General features: G+C 43.4%; 1 protein-coding gene across 1 annotated transcript in view; it reads left to right on the forward strand.

Annotated features, from left to right (window-relative positions):
• Positions 1 to 21,785, forward strand: part of AKT1 (AKT serine/threonine kinase 1) — a 72,233-nt gene that overhangs the window by 20,209 nt on the left and 30,239 nt on the right. The window contains exon 3 of the mRNA XM_068682608.1: positions 17,044 to 17,172. Coding sequence (XP_068538709.1) covers positions 17,044 to 17,172 — 129 coding nt within the window. The remainder of the gene's footprint in view (positions 1 to 17,043; positions 17,173 to 21,785) is intronic.

Genomic DNA, 21,785 nt, shown 5'->3' on the forward strand with positions numbered 1-21,785 from the left:
AGAATTCATTTCTCCTCTGTAGCCCACTACACACAGAATATTTATTGATACTCATTTTTCTGCTGACTCGTATAATCTTCAAACCAGTTACTGGAGGCTAGGAGATTAAAATGAGGGCAAACGGCCAACAGGACTTCAGGTTTTGTTCCTCACATTTGATTTGAAAGTTGGAGTTTGATGAAGTTGTATTCGTTCCCCCTTCCCTTGAGTTTTTATAGTTCTCCTGAATTACCTACATGTACTGGTGGTGCTAGGATCTCCTTTGTGGAGTTTTGCATAGCCATGCTTTGGGTGGAAGATCAAACTAGATCACCTTTAATGGTTCCTTTCAACATGAAGTACCGTGATTTTTTTTTGACCAGTTTGGTATTGGGAATCTCTTGCAAAGCTGAGTCAGATTTTGAGGGAGAATAACAAACTTATTTGTAGATGAGAGCAGTTTGGTTTTAGCTTTGAGATTCCTCGTGATGGCCAACAAACAGAAAATAAATATTAGTTTCTCTGTTGTCAACAGGTTTTGTTATTTTCCAGTGCTGTCTGATCTGTTCAAATACAGGAATCTGGATTTTTTCAAGGAAAAGGTTCAAATCATGCAATAATAAACCTCCCTAGTTCAGTACTTGTTAGTAATCTGGGTCTGTGCTTTGGAACCAAAAGTTGCTTTTTGTTTTAATTACTGGGATGTCAGGTTTATTAAGAATGCTCCATGGCTTTAGAGCTGCTGGGATTTGTTATGTTTATTTTGCTGTGAGGAAGCAGGAATGTTTCTAACCTCATTCTGCCTTTCCTCCTTCCCCCTTCTGTAGCCCTGGTTCAAAAGATGGGGGAGAGGAGTGATCTCAGGGTGAAATATGAGTGGCAAAATATGTGGTAGGGCCAGCTTTGTTCTTTCTGATCCTCTCCAAGGCAGACTAGAGTCATTTTATGTCACTGATGGAGGTTAAGAGCCTTGATGGTCATCGTCAACTCTCGCTGGTTGGCTGCAGCTCCTTGGGACTCTGTGGCCGAGTGAAGCAGATGAGGCGTGCTTGGGATTCACATTGTGTTCGTGGTGGTTGAAGTTTACAGCAGGAACCTGTTACAAAGGCAAGGCCTGAGCCAGAAGGTCCAGCTTGCTGGCAGAGATGGGCCAGGTAATCCACAGGGTCACGGACCTGTGCTGGTTGTACCATGGTAATAGTGACTGCGAGTGGTTGAGGGAATTCACAAAATAGCATTTAATGTCAAGTTGTAGAAGCTTGTTTCACAACTGGCGCTCTGGATGGTGTCAGCTGAAGTCCCGAAGGACAGAGTAAATTTTGGACCTGAAGTGCCATTTCACTCAGAAGAGAGAGCCTTTGAGGACAGGGTTGAGCTTGGTTGTGCCAAAAACGAGAAACCTTGAGCAGTCTGCAGCCCATGGTATTTGTTTTATCTGAGACAAGATTGTTGTGTGGAGCCTGGAGCCAGGGTCTGCGTATGAATCTGCATCAGATCCGCATTTAGATCCGTGTCTGAAATGAGATCGCTGTAGTCCCAAAGGGATTTTTTATTTCTTATTGTTTTACAACCCCAAATCTCCAGAGCAGGGAGGCTTGTGAAGGATGCATGTCTAATGCCAGCTTTCTATTAAAACTTTCACTAATTATTTTGAAAATGTACTTATGACCTGCTGTGGATTATTTTATTTTTCTGCTTTGAAAACTTTATATGTCTTCCTTCCTTTTCCCACAATACCAGGATAGTGCTGACTATTTTGGAAATTTTCTTTGTTCGCATTTGGACTTCGGAATGCAAACAACGCCTGCATCCGATATCCTGCTCCATTTTTGCTGGGCTGAAAACACTGCTAATAAAAGGGGTAGGCGCTCCCCATACCTTGCTGTGCAGGGCAGAGAGGCAGGTCAAACTGCAGGCTGAGCATCCAGAAGGTGAGGAGGTGGCTGGAGGATTGGTGTCCTGGAACTGAGAGTCAAAGCCAGACCTCCCCTGCTCTGCCACAGACTTCCTCCTATACGATCATCTCGGATAAGTCTATTTTTATTTCTCGGTGCCCCAGTTCCCTATCTGTAACGTGGCGATAACAGCACTTCCCTACTTCACAGGGATGTTGTGAGGACAAATGCAGCTCAGACCGTGAGGCTCTTGGATGCTGTGGTAACTGGGGGCACAGATGGAAGAAGGGAAATGTTCCGCATAAAAGCTTTCTGTTCTTTAAGCCCAGCGGTAGGTTACAGCCCTGATGCGAGTGGTTTCCACTCAAGTCATGACTGGTGCCATGTCTTTTCCCTGAATGTTTCCTTGCTCAAACACTGTGTGTGTACCAGCAAAACACTTAATGTCCTTACTAAAAGCTATTGTTTGCACCATTGGCTGCAGGCTCTGAGAGCCTGGGCAAGACTTGCTACTTGTATTTGCTCTTGTGGGCTACTCACGGGGACTGAATGGAGTGAGTGCTTCTGGCAGCAGCCACCCGGTGTATGTCACAGGCTGACTCACGTGCTGGAAGGAGTTAAAAATAGGTATGAATGGATTTTCACTTGTGAAATTCAAACAAATCTAGTGGTTCCTATGAGCAAGAAGTGGACTGCAGTCTGACCAGAATAAAGCAATTTTCCTTGACATAACTGGTTAAATTTCATAGAAACCACTTCCTTTGTGTTGCCACTGACAACATAACATTCCTTACCGTTTGATTTCAAGTGGTGCTTTATTACCCAGATGTACATGCAAACATGCTTTCTTCCGAAGAATTTCTGTCCAAAGACACCACAGAGGAGTGCAGTACTTCTGTTTTTAACATAGACTTCATTGTGCTTGGTTTTGTGTAGTACAAGCAGGTAAGAGACAGGAAGCCTATCTGCTCACCATGTCCAATAAGGAGGCTGCAGTGAGTTGAGTATTTATTCAATCAAATCTTGTACATGCCAATTGCAGTGTTTTTAGGGGTGTTTCTTGCGCCAGGAAATGGGAATGTGCTTTGTTTACTCCTTGCTCTGCGAAACCTGGGGCTCATGTCTTCTTCCTTGTTCACCTGCTTTGATAAGTTCTATATTTAGTTGTCTCTGCCCCTCCACTTGAACAGGACAAAAATAATTTTGGTGTAATCCATCCTCTCCTTCCTTTCCTCTCCACCTCTTCCCTCCCCTTTCCTTTCCTGCTGCTGGATCCAGGGCATTCAGCTGTTTGGAAAGTGGTGGATTTTCTGTTTGTTTTGCTTTGCTACAAGAAGAGCTCGGGAGCAGGAAAACACATTTATGCCCTGCAATAAAATTGTTGTGAAGAGTATGCAAACTATCAGAAACACTTCCTCCTCTGCTACAACGCTTGCCGAGGGGTCAGAGTGTGCGCAGAGTGCGTGGAGGGAGGTGGAGCAGGGAGGTTGGGAAACGGCTTGCATGTGGCATACATCTGGCTGACAAAAAGCCAACCGTGCCAGGGGAGAAACGAACAAACAAATAGTGCTTCAGCGCTGAACTCTGAGGCTGAACCTAAAGTTTGCACAGGAGCAAATCTGCCGATAAGCTTCCGATGGACCTTGACTCCTGTTGTGCAAGTGCTGTGTAGTATTTACCTCAGGAGAGGAGGGATCTGCACCTTGTTTGTGCTGTGCGTGGCATCTTCTGCATCCCACCACTGACGTACCCCATTGCAATGTCTGTCACAGATCAGCCCTGGCCAAACCCCCCAGCACTATTTAAGTGCCTCACCCCTTGACTTCATTAAGCACCAAATTAGTTGAGCATGTTCGTTAACCTAGCTTTGGTTGTTGACTGGTTTTTATCTGCAAATTGGATAAAGGGTGTCCACTGAACCTGCCAAAGTGTTTGCCGCCTGTGTTATCGGAAATATTATGGCTTCTACTGTTAAGCTGATAGTGATTTGAGGGAAACTGTATTGTTTTGGTGAAGCTGCTTTGGGATGCGGCCTGCCACGTTTTTTTGTGTCTTGAGCTGAGCGTTCAGCGTGGTGTTGTTCTGAAGGGGCACATTGTCTGGGGATGGAGGGGGAGTGTCTGTTCCCACAAAAAAAAAAAGTGTATATATAAACACTTTTTGTAACTTAAGCAGTTTTTTATTTATATTAAAGGTGAGGTGGTGAGGAACAGAAAGATTGAGGAAAAAACCCTGAATTGATAGCGAGTGGAGAATTCCAGTTGTTTCTTGTGGAAATTTTTCATTCAGGATCTGCTTTTCAAAAGGCTGTGAGAAACTTCGTATTTGTTTCTTTTTGCACTTGTAGAATTACCACAGGACAGGAGGTGGGAAGGCTTGTGTTTGTGAGCCATCCCTGATAAAGTATCCCGAGTCGTCGTCTTCTCGTGTGCCAGCTACGACCCAGGAGCCGTGGCTGAGGCCTCTGGGGCATGAAGGGCCTGTGGTGGCACAGGGCTCTGAGGTAACTGCCCCGGGGCCGTCGGTTGTTGGCTCATGGGGTGACATCTGCCATGACTTCTGCATGGTGGGCTTCCACTTAGGAGCCTAAATCTGGGTTTGAACCCCTAGGCTCTGAATTTTCTGACATGACATGCTGCCCTTGTCCACCTTTGTGCAGCGGGGTCCGATCGCACCCGGCCCCACACTCTGTGCTGCTTCTTGAGAGAAGGTCGCTTGAGTTTCTAGGAATGTTAATTCCTCACTTTCACGAGCACAAATATGCGTTGGGAGCGTTTAAAAGGGAGCGGGCCCTGAATTGAAAGTGCACTTCTTATGCTTCAAGGCATAGCGTAATCCTTTTAGTAGTTGGGATTGCCGGGATTGTAGTGGGCAGGCCAGGATGCCTTGCAGACATCTGCTTTGCTGTCTATTGAGTCAAGTCAATATCCTCAAAACTGTAATTTTCACTGTAATGACGGATTACGCTTGTCACAGCGCATAGCATTTTGTCGTGCGCGCTTAATAAAAGAAAACAGATTCTAATGCTGCTTATTTCTGAAGTCAAATACATCTGAACTAAAGCTCAGCGCACGCAAGACAAACTACGCTTTAATTTTTACAATTGTCTGATGGGACTTTGCGATTTATTTGTTGTTACTTCCTTAATGATGCTGCAGTCAGAGGCACTGTTTTGCTAAATGTTGTGTAAAAAGTAAATTGTAGCACAGCAGATGTTGGTATTTGGATGGATGTCGGTGCAATGGGGGGACAGCAACAGTCATCTCTGTCAGCTGTCTTCAGACTCCACAGGCCTGCTGTGTGGTTACTTTGGTGTGTAAAAACAGCTCGTTTTGCAACTGGGAAGTTTGGCATTACATTTGGCATGGGGCCACGGAGCTGGGTGAACGCAAGTGTTTATCCAGCGATTTTCGCAAAATTGGTAACTTGGAGAAAATGTTTATTAAACTTCAGCACAAAGGGAGGGGGGAGTGCTGGCTGCATCTCTTTCCTTCTTAAAAGGAATCGGCGCTTGTAATACTGGAATCTTTTTTCAATTATTTTGACTTCCCCCACCCCTGTCTGGTTTTGGCTGCCGTTTTTATCCTTTTAAGCCTTTTTGCAGCTTACTGTGTATAATTTCCTTTTTAAAGATTAAAACAAGCATACCTAATGAAATACGAAGTATGTAGAGTGCAGTAGCTGCTCTTCTCCCCATCCTGTGTTTTGTCATGAACTAGGTGCAAAGAATTGAGGACTACAGATGAAGCTGCTTAATTATCCTCCTCCCCCCGACCCCTCCTTTTTGTAGAAATCCTACTGAAAGTATGGAACGTGAGCCCTGAGCTGCAGAGCAGCTGATTTTTGTATGATAAATTACTGTAGGTTTTACCTTTTGGTTAACTACTAGAATCCCCAAAGGCCATCAAGAATTTTTCACGGAACTGCCATCAATATTGGACATATTTCTGTATGAAAACAGCAATTTGGGCTGCATTTTTAATAATGGGGGCAGGGGAGAACGGTAGTTTTGCAAAGCAACAGCAGTTTTAATCAGGTTTTATGCCTTAAATTGGGAGCCTTGTGATTTAGGATTCATAACTGTATCATAACAGAGACATTTAGTTTGGATTAATTTTTCTAATCCACTTCAATCTTTTATTGCCCTTTGATTAAATAATAAGATGCCTTTATTGTTTGAGAAGGCTGCGTTTTTGTTTTTTTTTTTTTTTTGGAAAAGGAACGATGATTAAAGTAGGAAATTGGTGTTCTCTGGCGAGGGGAGGAAAAGTATGCAGGGAAGAATATTTTCAAACTAATGATAGGGACCCACTAATGGATAATGCTTAATTATGAAGTTGAACTGTGTTTTTATTACCAAATATGACATCAGTGCACTACTTGGGGGCCCTTTGTTCTTTTTATGGTGGTGTTACCTGTAGCTTCCAAGCTCTGTGCCCACTCGTGGCTTTGTGTAGAAAAGCATTATATTCAAGAAGCTCTGTCCACTCCAAAAATAAATTTTGCGTTCAGTGGATAAATGAAAATTGCAGATTACCTGCTGCAAGTGCACTGTGGCTGCTGCTTGGAAACCTTTTTTGTCTCTTGGGTTGATAGTGAAATTGTAATCCTGATCTTAATTTTTTATTTTCTTGGGGGAGAGAAGGGGAGGAATACCTGCAATAAAACATCAATTTGGAAATAATCTGTACTTCAGAGCATCCACAACCAGGAGGGTGGGCTGGGGCTTCAGTAGCCATGTTTCAGCCCATCCACACCCCCCATCTGCAGCTGTGACCTCTATCCTCCTGCTTTCTTCCAGCTCCCATCCCACCTTGCCGGCAGCAGCAGGGTTTCCAGGGTGGCCTTGCTTGGCCTGGCCCCTGCAGCAGCACAGGAGCTCCTGGCAGCTGCCACATGAGGTGATGGCATCGGGTCAGGGACTTGTGGAGGAAAATGCTGCATCCATAGCATGCACTAAGCATCGAACTGCAAAGTGGGGTTTGCACGCAGGCTTTGCTGTACATGTGCCTTCCTCTGTGGAAGTCCCCGAGGCATGAACGTTGCCCCAGGTGACCTTCTTCAGGAATGCTACCCCAGGTGACCTTTAGTTTTTTGTTGTTGATGTTTTTAATGCAAGTTTTATCTTTATTTATTGCTCTGTGGTGTTTTACCCTTAGTAGGGTGGGAATTGAACTACAGAGAGAGTGGACTGTGCATGGCCATGGGATGGGGCTTTTTGGGATTCAAGTGGTTGAGGAGATGTGTGGTGAGGAGCAGTTGTGCGGTGCCCTGTGCCTGGCAGATCAGGTGCAAAGGAAAAGTGGGGCCGATGCAGCAGTCCTGCCCTCAGAAACCCCACTGGGCAGGTGCCAGGTTTGCCCACGGAACCTGGTGTGAATTTAGGGCTGGTGGGGGGCAATGTTTTTTTGTCCCAGGGAATAGGAGAAGTTTTAAGGGGAGGCTCAAATTTTTGCCTCGTTTTCCCAAAATGATAGGACACTACAGGCTGGAAAGCATCCTTCACACTGTCACATCTGCTTTCTGCTTTTGTGTGGTGTATACCTTCTATTTTTCTATTTTAATGCTTCTGTTTAATGTACAGTAGTCTTAACGTACCAAGATGCCTTTGCAACATGAAAATTAATTCATGATAACGCTATCAAGGTAGGAGGGTCTTTATTCAGCTGCATCAGTTATCTTTCATTCCTCCTTCAGTAAGAAACAGGCTTTTGTGTAAATGGATGGAGTGCATCTCTCCTGGAGCTTGGAGGTGTTAGGAAGAGGTATTATGAGCTTATTGGAATAGATGGCTTTGGGGTTTAAAAATTATAGTCATGCTTATGTTAATATGCTTTAATAGTACGTATGTACATTTTGTATAGGAAGCAATGAATTACTACTGAAATCCAGTAGGAATTTTTCTGTTTGATTATACTCAGATTCAATGTTTTTACTGTGCCTTGTAAACTAAAATAACTTTAAGAGTGTCAAAGGTGACAGAAATGTGTCTGTCTGAGCCTGTGACCCTGGTGCAGCAGCAGAGTGGGACTTAACTCCACAGCGATGGCAAATCTCAGCCCAGGCACCGAGCTGGCTTACTGGGTGGATCTCTTCGGGACTGTTAGAAATCCGTACCATTGAAGTACAGCATTGAAAGATAGGTGAGATGCCACACTTCCAGCTGTACATTCAGGCTTCTGGCACTTCTGCAGCTGTACTGAGTTTTGGGGTGCCTTGAAGCAACCTTTTTGTTCCCCTGATGCCAGGCAGCCTGTCCTCTCTTTGCTCTTGCTCAGCAGAGAGGACCCTTGGCAAGGTTTCTTACTCCTGCGTTACTCGGCGGAGCTTAGCACCAGGGCTCGGATGAGTGTTTGCTCTCGTGTTACCCATTGATGAAGTTGCTCTAATAAGCGTGCAGTATGCACTGAGGTTACTTTGCAAAATTCCTCTGAATTGAGCCAGGCACTCCGGTTGCTTATCTGAAGGAGACTTTCATTGCTGGGTTTGGGGTAGTGACTCAGTACAAGTTATCTTAGAATACTAAATTTGGAGGCGAAACCAGGAGGTTGCCATGATAACAAACGTTAGAACTCACTTTCTGGGAAGTGCTTGCAATTTTTCCTTTGATTGCCTTTAAATGGCTCAAGATAAATGAAACTTTTTATTAGAACTAACTTGGTCTCACTGTGCTCTTCCAGGGTTTTGCAGGCTTGCTAGTAAGGAAATGAAGACGGGAAATCCAGATTAGCCCTGGCCTTATAACCAGCTCCCCCGTTCTTATGTTGCTTATTTTTGCCACTGAAATATTTGCCTAGCTTGGCTCTTACGCATCTTTCTATGAAATATTTACCCAGTAACTCTTTGTGTAAATATGTTTTAAATTCTGCATTGATTTTTTTTTTTTTCTCGGCACTTTTAAGAAATACCCTGATGCACAGTGTGGTCACACCATTACTGGCTGAGTTTTTATTGTGAGTGGCCTGAACTGACTCTGTGTGTATTTATTTATGTTGAGAATTAGGACTCAAAAACAGAAGCTAAGGGATAACAATACGATGTGTTAATTTCTTACCCTCCATAAAATGCTCATTTATAAAAGTCCAAGTTCAGCAGTCTAGTTTTTACAAATAGAGCTGCTTTTTTGTTGTGTTTTGTTTCAGACCGCCTCTGAAGTTGGTCTGTATTATCTGCTTTAGAAAAGCTGTTGTTTCCATAAATCTCTTCTGATGTCCTCTGGCTTTTTTCACCATTTCTTTACAATTCCCCGAGGTTTTGATCTGCTTTTGTACATGACACAATGATCCAGTAATGTGAGCCTGGAAGAGCGAGCCGGGGACTCGCCAGCCCTCGCTGCGGCTGATTTGTGCGCGGCTGCCTCCTGCCTCTTCCCTCCCCTGTGCCCGTGTGTGCCCACCTCCAAGTTACCAGCTCAGCCTCCTGAACTTGGGAATCTTAATGGTGAGCCTCCGCTGAGCACAGGTTTCATGTTCACAAAGCATAAATGCATCGTACAATCGCTCTCACCTGAGCCTTGTTTCTCCCAGCCTTTTTTAATGGGGGCAGAGTTGAGGTTGTCCCCACTTGCACCACCCGTCAGTCTCTAGACAGGCTTTTGCTGAAGAATAAAACTGGCTGTGTCACGTTCACACATGGCATGGCTTCAGATAAGTGCAGGAATCGTTGCTAAGGATGCTTGTGCTAAGAGATAAAATAAAGAAATCGGCTCTCGGGTGATGTATAGAAAAATTCTTCCTTGTTCAGATGTACCAGGGTGTGGTGTGTTTGGTGGTTTTCTTTTTTTTTGTGCTTGGTATTTTTAGTTGAGATCATAAAATCTTTGGAGGATTATATCACACCCTTTTATAAATACATCCCGCGTGTTTAAGAGCCTGATTTACAGAAATGCTGATTGTATTAACTTGGCGTTGAGCTCAAGGAATAGTTGGAGGTACCTCCTTCCTCTAAGAGAAGGTATTTAAAAAGTCGCAGAGGCTTATTTGCCTAAGTGCCTCGTTAGCTGCTTGTGCTATTTTCCATCAAGTGTCAAGGTAGAAATTACTTGGGGAGAAATAATTGTTCCAAGCATGTTTAATTCAGCTCAGTGAATCTGACACATCCTCTGTCATTTTTATTTATTTATAAAAACGAGAGAGTTGGGCACCTGTCAAGAAGCAGAGGCATACATGATGGCATTTTATGTTCGTTACAGGAGTCTCTTATTTTGTTGAAATCCTGTAGGTGCTTGTGAGCAGAAGAGATGTCTCTAATTGTGTTGGACACCTCATGGTGCATTTAAGTCCTTTGGCTCCCACCATGAAGTAATGGAGATGAAATTCACTCTGAGATTTTCAGCATAGCTTAAGAAATCGCTTTATATCTTCCTGTAATTTATGAAGCTATCCTTAAAACTGCTGTTTTTAATGAAACTTCATTTACATCTTCTCCCACTGGAGACAGCTGTAGGTTAGGACTAGCCTGACTAAGCTGTGCCAAAGGTAGGAGTAAGGAGTTTTTTTACATGCTGATTAATTCTCTTTCACTCCTCTGGGAATATCTGGTATTGCTTAAATTGATTGCTGTAAGCAATATGGCAACATTTTTGACCTTCTAAACTGAAATTCAGCAAAAAAAAAAAAAGGTAAACCTCAGTGTTTCAGTTTTACATAACCATACAGTTGGAATACAGTGATTAAAAAAAAAAAAATAGAGGTGTCTTCTGTAGTGGTGTTGGCTGGTGATCTCAAACTCCAAACCCTTTTAAGAGGTGAAATCAGAGTGTGGTAGCTGTCCATCCCCTGAGTGAAAGTAGTATTGGATGAGAATCTGCTTTTCTTTCCCCATAATCTGGCTTTTGATCTCTCCCATGGTCTAGCTTTGTGAATCAGAGCATCCCTTTCTCGACGGCGTGAAGTGTTTGACTTTGGAGCTGTTGTGTAACAAAAGGCAGAGGTAGCTTTGGATACACCTATTTCTCTGCCTGGTGCGTGCGTAGCTTTGTGGGAAGTGCTAAGTCAATGCTGTTTGTTGCTCTCTAAAGTTAATTTACAGATGTGTGATGCCAGGTGAAGGGAGGCTGCAGCTTGCTGGCTCGGAAGGCTCTCGGCTCTGAATACGGTGCGAAGATCTTCCTTTGTCAGGCTGATCGTGAGCCCATTTAATCACTCCCCTTTGCCCCACCTCCAGCTTCCCTCTTGCTCCCCTCCCTCCCCAAATTCCCTGAAGATATGATAATTAAGCAGGTGCCGTATATCGGAGCTTTGTGCGAGCGTGAGAAACGGCCGCCAGTTCAGAATAGCAGGAGCCACGCCGGAGGAGAAGGAGGAGGAGGAGGCATTTCTCCGTAACCTGTTGGCAGCGGCGTCAATCGCCGTCGCGCCTCTACCATCCATCCAGCTGCACGGCAAGCGGGTCGCCATAAAGCCGGGGGAGAGGATTTGCCGGGCCCTGAATTAGCTCCTTGTGCCGCTGGGGTCCCCGCCAGGGCGGTGAAAGGCGCGGAGCCGGGCGGCTGCAGACGGGCTGCTGACTCAGGATTGACCTCCCCATTGGGGAGCACCCGGGGCTGCAGTCTGAGCCGCCTCATTGAGATGCAGGGCACGGGCGGCGCGTCCGCAGCTGTACGCTGGAGGCAAGGGCTGAGAACGCATCCAGAGTGACCAAAAAAAGAAATAATCAAAGAACTGGCCCCCTTCTGTACTCCTCTGAATAGGCAGACAGACCAGAGGTCCTCTGCTCTCTGCAAGCGTGTCGGGAAAGACATTAGCATGCCCTGCTTTTTTTTTTTTTTTTTTTTTTTCCTTTTTCCTTTCCCCAAGCTACCTAAAACCTGGCACTGTTTCTAAATCTCTTGTTTTGACAGTTTGGGGAGGGAAGGGAAGAGTGCTGTACCAGCCTGGTAGAGGTATGTGCAGCTATTAAAAAAAAAATAAATAAAAATTGAACTCAGATTTTTCATTTGGGTCAGCCTAGCAGTGCTTAATTGTTTAGTACCAAGTATTTATAGTCCAGAATTAGCTCTCTGTGCTTGGAAAGGGCTCCTTTCCCTTTCACTTTCTTCCGAGTGCTTTAGAAATGCAAAGGAGAATTTCAAGCCCTGTTGTTTTGTTGTTTTTTTTTCCTTCTGTTTTTCAAATCTGCTTTGGTTTGTAAGGCAGTGGGCACACATTTACTCGACCAGCAGAGACTAACTGCAAATCCACGCTCCGCTCTCCAGACGTGCCAGCGCGCATGAGATGGCAGCTTCCGAAAGCTTCGAGTCTTGAAGGAAGCTGGCATCTGTTTTGCCGAAGCCTTATTAGGCAGGCAGGATGCAGACCACTTTTCGCTGCCATTGAAGTTTTAGAAATGAGTCACTCTGCCTTGGACCAGTGGCACATTAGCGCTGCAGTTGGCATAACTTCGGCGTCTCGCTCGGATGGCTGAGTGCCGCACAATCAAGGCACGGAGCGTGTCCTCGGAGTGTGTGGGAACGTACCGAAGGCTTGCATAACTCAAAGCGCTGTAATATTTTGAGTGCTAACTTTAATTGTAATTAACGATGCCACTTCTGATGCTCAGAGCAGAAAGCACAACGCGTTATTTACCCATAGGTTTGCGGTAGCCGATGGAGCGCGTTTAATGTAACCGAGACCTCATTCTGGCTCTGCACTGCTGGGCTTGTTCTGCTTACTTTGGGGCACAGGAAAGTTAACAGTTGGTCCAGCGCTCCTGTAAATGGCAGGGGTATCATTGGATGCTGACTTGGTTAACCTAATGATTTTTTTTTTAAACCATCGGTATGTATGAGTTGATTAAAAAAATAAGCAAAGTCTTCTTAAATATAGTCTGTTCTGAATTAAAGGGTGTGGTGTTGGCTTTGAATGAGCTTGATGCAGCAACAAGCATGCAGCAGTTGGTAAATAAAGATGGATTTTCTTTTGTTCTGCTGGTGCTTGCTGCTCATTATTCTCCACTTACCCCGTAAGCTTCCCAGGGAGTGGCAGCTGTTTCTGATGTTAGACACTCTATCAGTGGTAGACAGCTCCAGATTCGGTGAGATACTGTTGGGGAGAGGAGAGGAAAATAACCTAACCCCGCAGTATTGTAAATCCTCAGCAGAATTAACTTTTCATGAACCAGAAGAGTTTTGTGCTTAACTTTCCAAAATATGCAGGCATAAGGGTGCTCTGCAGCGTGTGTTATTGTGGAGAGCTTTTTTTGGCGTGAGATGGATTTACATTCTAAGTGTGTATTAAGTATTTTAATGTGCAGTGTGTGGGGGCAGACACAAAGCAATAAAGCGAAATCGGTCTATAACAATCTTCGTGTGTATTTGCAGCTATGTACAGTTTGGGAATCTTTGCAACTTGAAAATTGCTTTGAGTAAACAGAATGGTACATAAAGATTTTAAATAATAAAGGCAGCAAGTTATAGAAGAGCCTATTTGATTTCAGGATTTTATATGTAGGATTTATAACCCATGCTTTTGCTTCTCTGTCTCGGCAGTGTTAGCATTCTGTTACTGAAAACAAAGAAGGCTCTGCCAGGGCATTACACAAGCAATGAATCACAGAGGAAAAAATGTTTTGCTTTGTAAATTGTTCACTTTTCCATGGTGGATCATTATTATTATTACTATTATTATTATTTTAAGTGTTGTCTAATAGAATCTGCCACACATGCTTGTGTTTATTGTACTTTCTGTATTTCTTCTAGAGAGACTACAGAACTAATAGCATTGGTGACTTCAAGCAACTTCTTGCTCGTGGTCCTTAAAAACAAAGCCTCCACAGGAACAAAAATCGCAGGGCAAGAATTGAAACAGCTCAGTTCACTCCTCAGGCATGACAGCTTATTGAGTATATCAGAGGAAGGAAAAGGTGTTAACGTTTTTCAATCAGCTTTGCCACAGCAGTTGCACGCGATTATTTTTGTCCGTATCGACAAACTTGTTTGGTGCTTAACATGCTTGTAATGGCCACCACAAACAACTTGATCCTTCTCACAGGTTGCAGGTAGTTTATAGTGTTTATAACATTTTAGGTGATCATAGGAATGTAATCTAGTTTCTTAGGAATATATACTTCATACCTTTTCTTGATGACTTCCTGGTGAGTCTGCATTTCGGAACTTCTGCAGAAGAATGAGAATTTGCTCAGGCTTGAATAAAAGATTAGGCTTACAGATAACCAACCTGACTGCGATATCGCAAACGAGGCAGTGTCCTGCCACTTTGCTGCAAGATGCAGAAGCGTAACCTCAGTGTTACATAATAAAATGTATGCTGCAGATGCTGCAGTGTGCCTCACGCTGTCCTTGGCAAGAGCAATAATCAATAACGGGTAAGCTTGCCATGTTACCAGATTCATAAAGCTCCAAACGTGGAAAAAGAAGTTTAAAACTGTTACTTATTTGCAAATCAAAAAAGTGGATCAGGAACCAGAACCAGCTGAAGTAAGTGAAGGTCTGAGTAGAGTGGTCCTTGTAAAATGGTAATGAAGTCACTGGTCTCCTACACAGGAAGAGTGAGTGCTAAATGCTAACTAGTGAGTGTGGAGGAGGATGGGGTGTGTGTATGGAATGTACCACTTTAAGGACTATGTGATTAATCCTGTTAGATGATGCATTTTTCAACACAGATCAGTGGAATAAAGCTGTTATAAAGTATAAGAGCCAAAGAAAAGCCTCTAATAAAATATAAAATAGGATGAGGGAGAGGAGTGACGGTAGAGTGTTGTTTTGTTTAAAATTATTCATACTTCACTGAAAATAATCAGATATTTTCAGAATATCTAGAAAAAAAATATATAAATCTCTGTAAATACTGATTGGGAAGACGTAGCATAGATTAGGTGAGACTCAGTAACTTGCCCCTCTTCAGGTTTTTCCATCCAGTCTGGGTTTAGCCATAAATGCAGGTATGAGAAGGGAAAGGAAGATGGTTCCCTGCTCTTCTGAGTTGTCTTAGTGCAAGAGAAGAAAATGCCAATGTGTCGGGTGTGCAGCAGTGAGTTCCAAACCAGCGATAGTCCTGACAGCTGCCTACCTGGCAAACCTCCCCGGTAAGCGCTGGGCTGAGTGCTGTGGGTCTTCTTATCCCCGTAGTTACATCTGTGGTGTAATAGTAATGAGATTGGAGTAATCTCCCTGATCTGGGCTGAGTTGGACTGATAATTTAAATGTGAAAGGCTTCATAATCTCCTGCTGATCCCAGAAAGTTTTTGGCTTTTAATTAAGGTCAGAGTTATGAAGATGACAACAAAACCTTCTACATTTACTGCCTTGCCTATAAATGCCGTGACATGCTGTAGGTGAGTCCTTCTGAAATTCCTGAAGTGACGGTGACATTTCTGTAAAGCTCTTCTAGGTCAGCATAACACTTGCAGCTGCAACAGGCATCTTCAGAAGAAAGACTGTGTGGGTTTGGGCTTGTTGCTTTTATTCTCATCTTTCTCGCCTGTGTCATTGCACTGCTCTGTTTTATCAGAGCAAATGGATGTTATTTGAAGGGTAACTCGGTAGCTCTTAGCTTTCTGCTTTAGAGTAGAAAGTTAAAAGCCCAGCATAGGGCTGGGCAGCTGGAAGCAATAACTGGGGGTGTGTGCTGTGGATGTTGGGGCCGTGCGTGATCCTGTGTGCTGAAGACACAAGTGTGAGGCTGAAGGGAGAAGATGCACAGCTGGCACAAAGCGGGTTGAAACTGCACCCCAGAAGGAGGGGAGGTCTGCGGGGAGAGAAGCAGCTGCAGGGGAGTTCCCGGGGCAGCGCACACAGCACCTGGAGAGAAATTACCTGCAGAGGGAGGAACGCGAGCAGCAGGAAAAGGAGGTGTGAGCGGCGCTTGGGAGAAAGGGACGAGCAGCAGAAGGTTGCTGTGGCCAGCAAACCTTGGGAACCTTTTCTTCTCCCCGTTTTTGGGAGTCGTTTGAAGGGCTGGAGGCAGGTGAGGCAGTGGGTGCTGGGCACCAACCCTCCCAGTGCAGACCTGTGGGGTGTTCAGACCTGCTCCTGCTGCAGACCCAAAAGACGCTTGGTTTCTAGGCTGCTCCCTTGTCCTCTTCCCGATGTTGATCAAACAAACGAGCAACAAACCATGCTGGAGGGAGGAGGGTGTAGCTGCTGCCCAGCCACGGGTGGTTTCTGCAGTGGCTGCTTCTCTTTAAATTGGTGGTGGGGATGGGCGAAGTTGAACCGTGGCTCAAATATGAGCAGCATCTTGTATGTGGAACGTGGCTGGTGCCCTGATTTGAGCAGCACCATAAGTGAGGCTTCTTTTATTTAGTTGAATAGAAGTGTCACTGCAGGACCTAGAGACCTGGAGATCACCAGAAAGGGAAACTGAGGCACAATGACAAAGTCACCCAGAAGAGAGGCAGGTAGAACCCCAATCTTCCATCCCTGAAGCCCAATCGAGTAATTCCAATAAATGTAAATGAATTTTTTTATCAACATTTTTCTCCTTCTGATGCTGGAGATCTAGAGCATGGCTGCAATAGTCACACGACCGGTACCTGCGCTGAGTTACCCAGATGAGCAGTAGCTTGGGATCAAGGGATGTTTTCTCTGAAAAAGCAAGGTGGAGAACACTTCTGAATAGACGTTTTTCTTCTTTGCAGTGGCTATACATCACTGTGTGTTTTCCCTCTTCATATTGTGATATATCAGCTCGTGTTTCATGCTTGAGATGTTGTGAGAGGAGTGAGTGATGTTATGTAACTTAAGCAGAGAATTATCTTTTTATGTTCGGAAAGTGACTGTTGGTTTGATAAAGCAGTTGACTAATTAGTAAATTACCCATTGTTGTTTAAAATACTTGCGCTGCAAAATGTAAATGAAAAAAATTTCTCCACTTGTCAGTATGAAAAATGACAATAGCAAAAATAATACATAGGACATCTGCTCTGATTTTTTTAAAATTTAAAATGCATTTAAGGCAGATGTTGCGGAATTTGAATGGAACGAGGAATAGATAGGAGAACAAAACATAGCTGTTTACCTTTTATGAAGTCCCGTTCTTATGGTTAGCATCGCTAACAATATCTGACTCAGTGCCTGTGTTTTTCCACTGTTTGTATCAGAATGAACTGAATGTTCTTAGAGCTGCTGCTATGTCAGGAGTTGGTTTCAATATTAAAAATACATATATTGGTGAGTCAGTATTTTGGGGTATTTTCTGATGATCTCTCCCTTTTCCCATCCTTTTTCCAGGAGAATACATAAAAACATGGAGGCCGCGGTACTTTCTTTTGAAGAACGATGGCACCTTCATCGGCTACAAGGAGCGGCCGCAGGATGTTGACCAGCGGGAATCGCCTCTAAATAACTTCTCGGTAGCTCGTAAGTGCTTTTTACGTGCTCCCTCATCCAGCTGGGGGGTTGGTGTCTTCTTGCAGTCACTGGAAATCTGCATCGGTAACGTTCAAATCTGCTCAGACTAATACATGTATATCTAAACACTAAATGTGTTTCAGACAAAAACGAAACAAAAACAGCAACAAAAAAACACATTTCTTAGTAATGGATGTGATCTGTAGGTTTGATGCTCTGCTTTTTTTCAGTTTTCTACTAAGGTACTGTCTCTGGTTACGGAATCAAACAGGTTTATTGGTTAATGGTTTGTATGTCTGTTATTCAGCAAGTTGCTTGGAAGTGAAAATTAACCCAAGTGTGCGGTACTTGGCAGGTAGGCACAGCCCAAGTGTTTCATCCTATGTGCTGCCACCAGCTCTGAGTGCAAGTGGCATTAACATAGATCAAAGTTACTTGATTGTTAGCATAAGAGAACATGGAATAAGCACTGGTTTTAATAAAACGTACTCAGTTTTTCTTAATTTTGAAAACAAAACCATATTTCTTTTATTAGAGCCAACAAAAGGGTTTGGAAATAATAACATCTCCTAACCTCTGCACTCTGTCCCATGCAAACATTTCTGAATTTGCTCAGGTGCCGCAGCACAGGATATGATAGAAGAACCTGAGGATAATTTCCTTTTCTTACTCATGTTTTTAACCTTTCTCTGTATACTTCCAGCTTTTATTTTCTCCTGTTCTTAATCTTTCCTGTCTCATGATCTGCCTGTGTCTTGTTCCACCACTTAAAAATAGATCATTGTGGCACCTGTTATTAACAGTGATCTGTTTCTGGTGACTAGTGGAAGCGAAGTTGGGCAGAGGAAAGGGTAGAGGGCTTTCCCTTTTTGTCACTCTGCTCGAAATGCATGGGGTTCATCTTTTTGGTTGGCCTTTCAGCAGATTTATTTTAGAACACCTTGGACATTGGGAGAGGGCCAGACAAGGCCAGGAATTAATGTAAATGTTCATTTTTCCCTTGGTAGCCACGTATACCTGTTCTGACTGACGATGGGAAAAAAGAATGGGCATGCTGTTGCCTGGTGCTTCAGTGCAGAATGCCAGGAGTGCTTTGGGGATTTTTGTCTCATTTAGAGAGTTGTCTTAGTATTGTCACTTCAGTAATGACACGGTGCTTTCCTCTTCAGACTGATATCTCCTTATGGATCAAGAAGGTAAAGAAAGGCAGCAGAATGCTATTAATTCATACATTAATTCAGCACTTGGTCTGTAGCCAGAAGCTTATAACAAATGCACTTTTTTGCAGGACGCTTCCATTCTGTTGCTGCTGTGTTTCTTCTGATAATCATTTACTGCAGCTCAATGCTAAGGAATAAAAAAAAGGATGCGTCACTTGCCTTCTCTATGTCCAAGTTGCTTTCACAAAGAGTTAACTTAAATTGGTTTTCTCAACAGGGATATGTTGCTTTTTTTGGCAAATTGAGCCTGTCAGTCTTGGCATTTCTATATAAACACGTTTGTTTCCATGGTATCAGAGCATTGTCAAAAGAGACGAGACACATGCCAATGCAATCAGGTGTAGCCCCCATGAGGGGGGGGCGTGGGGAGGGTGGGAGGTGGAGGGATGCTCTTAGCAGTGCTGCTTCTCTGGTGAGCCAGCAGCAGGTTGGGAAGCCTCGGTGCTTGTGGGGAAGGCCTCCTTGCTAGAAGTCATTCTTGTGGTTTTGCTCTCACTGAAGCAGCTGTGTTGCCTCACCAGGATTTAATTTTTCATATAGGCACCGGCACGCAGCGCTGGTAGCATGCGATGCACTGCGGTTCCCTCCTAGGTACCTGCCACGCTTGTATCACTTGGGTTTGTTTTGCGGCACGGCTTTTCCCTTTGAACCTGTTTGCCTCATACTTTCATTGGAATTAACTTGTCGAGTTAGCACGAGAGGAGTGAGCTCTGGAGGAGCGCTCAGGCCAGAGCAGCATCGCACTGCAGAAGGCTCTGCCAGCGAAAGTGGGAGGGGATTTAGCTTAAATGCTTTGTAAAAATTCTTCCTCTTCCTTTTTTTTTTTTCCTCTCTTCCCTCCAAGTGACCATGATAGCCCTGACTTTTTTGTTAATTAGTGAACTAGATTTTTTTTAATGAGATGGCAGGCTGTCTCTGTCAGTCTGTTCTTTGGAAGTGGTCCCATGTTTCTGATTAAAATTTTTACCCTCTTCTGCTGTAAAATAATGTAGGCTTTCTCTAGCTTTGCAAGTAAAAGTTTTTTTTTTTTCTTTTCTCCATTACTTGGGAACTCTTTTCACTTGCAATGTAAAACTCATATTAAGTGATTTTGGCTGTTCATGAGAGGTAGGGATTATTCAATGCAAGAGGAAACAATGAAGGACAGTAACATCAGCTAATGATGCCCTGTCTTTTCTCTTAACAGGTATGGAAAAAAGTAGTAGTAATAAATATGGAATGTGCTTTCCTTTATAGGATTTTTTTTTTCACGTGTTTGACAATCATTTGGTAGTCTCTTCTTTGTCTTAAGCCCTGTCCTTTCAATCTGAGAGGGTTTTGATCATATGTCTTTGAAAACCTGTTTATAGGACCCCTGTGGTAAAGAAAGACTTACATTTTAATTCTTTTTTTTTTCCTCCACCTAATTTCCAGTTTAAAATAGCCATGTGTATATGGTTATAGTTCAGTGATACATTTAAGGAGTTTATTTTCCCTGGAAGTTACCTATTAGTGATTTTTTTCAAACTTCTGAAAGATGGTGCCTAGCACTTCACTGTGATTTTTTTGAGTCATATTTGCGTTCATGTTCCTTACTCCACCACTGCAGAGACAGAAGGAATAAAAAAGCCTGTACCTAACTAGTTAGTTATGCTCCAGAGACACCAGCAGATAAATAACCAATAGAGCCCGTGCTGTAAATCTCTTGGATAAGTAGCCTTCATACTGATTGTAATCTCAGATTATCGTGTATGTCTGCCCATTAGGTTATAAGCCCTTAAAACCGTATAGCTGAGAAGAGCAGTATATAGCGGAAAGCAACGCAGAGAGAGTGGCTGTTGCTGTTAGAAAGAAGGGATTATTTCTCTGGCTGTCCAAAAGGAGGGCGGTCTATGGTGGTTTTGTTGTACAGCCGAAAACATAATTGCTCAACAATGAGCCCTCCTTTTGGGACAGGGCTGCGTGTCTGTAGTCAGGCATTTATCACAGGGCACAGGACGACCAGATCAGTGGGCAGATTTTCTGTGTCAGCTGTTACTCAGGCTGGCCTAGTCTAGGTCTCTTAACTCAGGGCTCCCAGCTCCTCACTTTTGCCATGCTGGGAGGTCATCTGTTCCGTGGTGCTCCAGAAAGAGAGCACCCCAACATGGTATTCCTGCTCCACTTTCCAAAGTTTTATTTATTCATCATTCTTTTTTTCCTGGATTGCCTTTTTTTCTTTTCATCTCCTTCCTTAAAGAAACCAAAGCAGGAATGGGAAGGATTCTTGACATTATTGGTTTAAAGTGTGATGTCATTATATAGGGAGCAGAGTTTGACACTTTCATCACAAGTAATCTGCCTTTTAGCTTAAGTGCTGGGGAAGCAAATATTGTGACATTTTAGAAAGTCACTGGGATAATACTAAGTGTCTTTCAAATACAAAATGGTAATTTACATTTGAATGCCTTGGTGTCTATTCCCGTTAGGAACAATTTCTCTGTCCTACTTACTTTAAAAGACCAAACGCCAGGAAAGAATCAAGAGGTTCTTTAGAGCAATTTAAATCATTTTTAACAGGCTGCTGTTTATAGTACTTACTGTGTTGCAAAAGGAGAATACATATGTTGGCCTGTTTGACAGGAAAAGCTGTCTTCAAAGTGGGTAAGTGACCATCAGCCTGGATCTGACATGTGAGTGTTTTTATGCCCCAAACGATACCCCCAAACGTGCCATGAATCAGACTTAATATAACCCAGAGTCTGTTATTGCACCCTGCTGTAGCAGGGCATGTTGCTGTACATGGTCACAAGAGATGAGTTTGGTGGTGTGTTAGCTTTCCAGCTCCAGGAAAGAGTTCAGTCAGTTGTAAAGGAAAGAAGAAACCCTCTGTTTCTTTGTTTCATTGATAAAAGCTGGTTCTCCCCATGTACAGCCATGAGGTAGCTTCAGACTTCTGAAACCTGAGTGGCACAGCGCTTTGGGAAGGCAAGTTAAAAATAAAGCCTTCTGCATTTCTTCATATGCGCTGTTATGATTGAGCAGGGTAATTAGACAGCATATTGTTCACTAAACAAAACACTTCTATGTGACATACTTGAATTATAGTGGTTATTAACTGACAAATCTCTATTATTCGTCTTGCTGTATGCCTTAAAGATTGCTGGATCAGCAAGCTTAACAAATATTGATGGACAGTGCTGATTTAGGGGAAAAGCGGTGATATTTATTTGGTCCCCTTCCATGACAAAATGCCTCCTGTGGTTTATTTTGCTGAAATTAAATGGTTAAAGTTTGGAGCTCGTGGTTGGTTCAAATATCATGCTGCTACTTCAGAGTATTTATTCTGAGGTACGAAATGTGCAGCTAGAGGCTGCTTAAAAAAGTAAACAAAACCTCTCCGTTTATTTCTTCGAAATGTACTTCTGGATAAGTAAAAGGGAA

This window comes from Anas acuta, chromosome 5 (genome assembly GCF_963932015.1).
Source record: "Anas acuta chromosome 5, bAnaAcu1.1, whole genome shotgun sequence".
Lineage (NCBI taxonomy): Eukaryota > Metazoa > Chordata > Aves > Anseriformes > Anatidae > Anas > Anas acuta.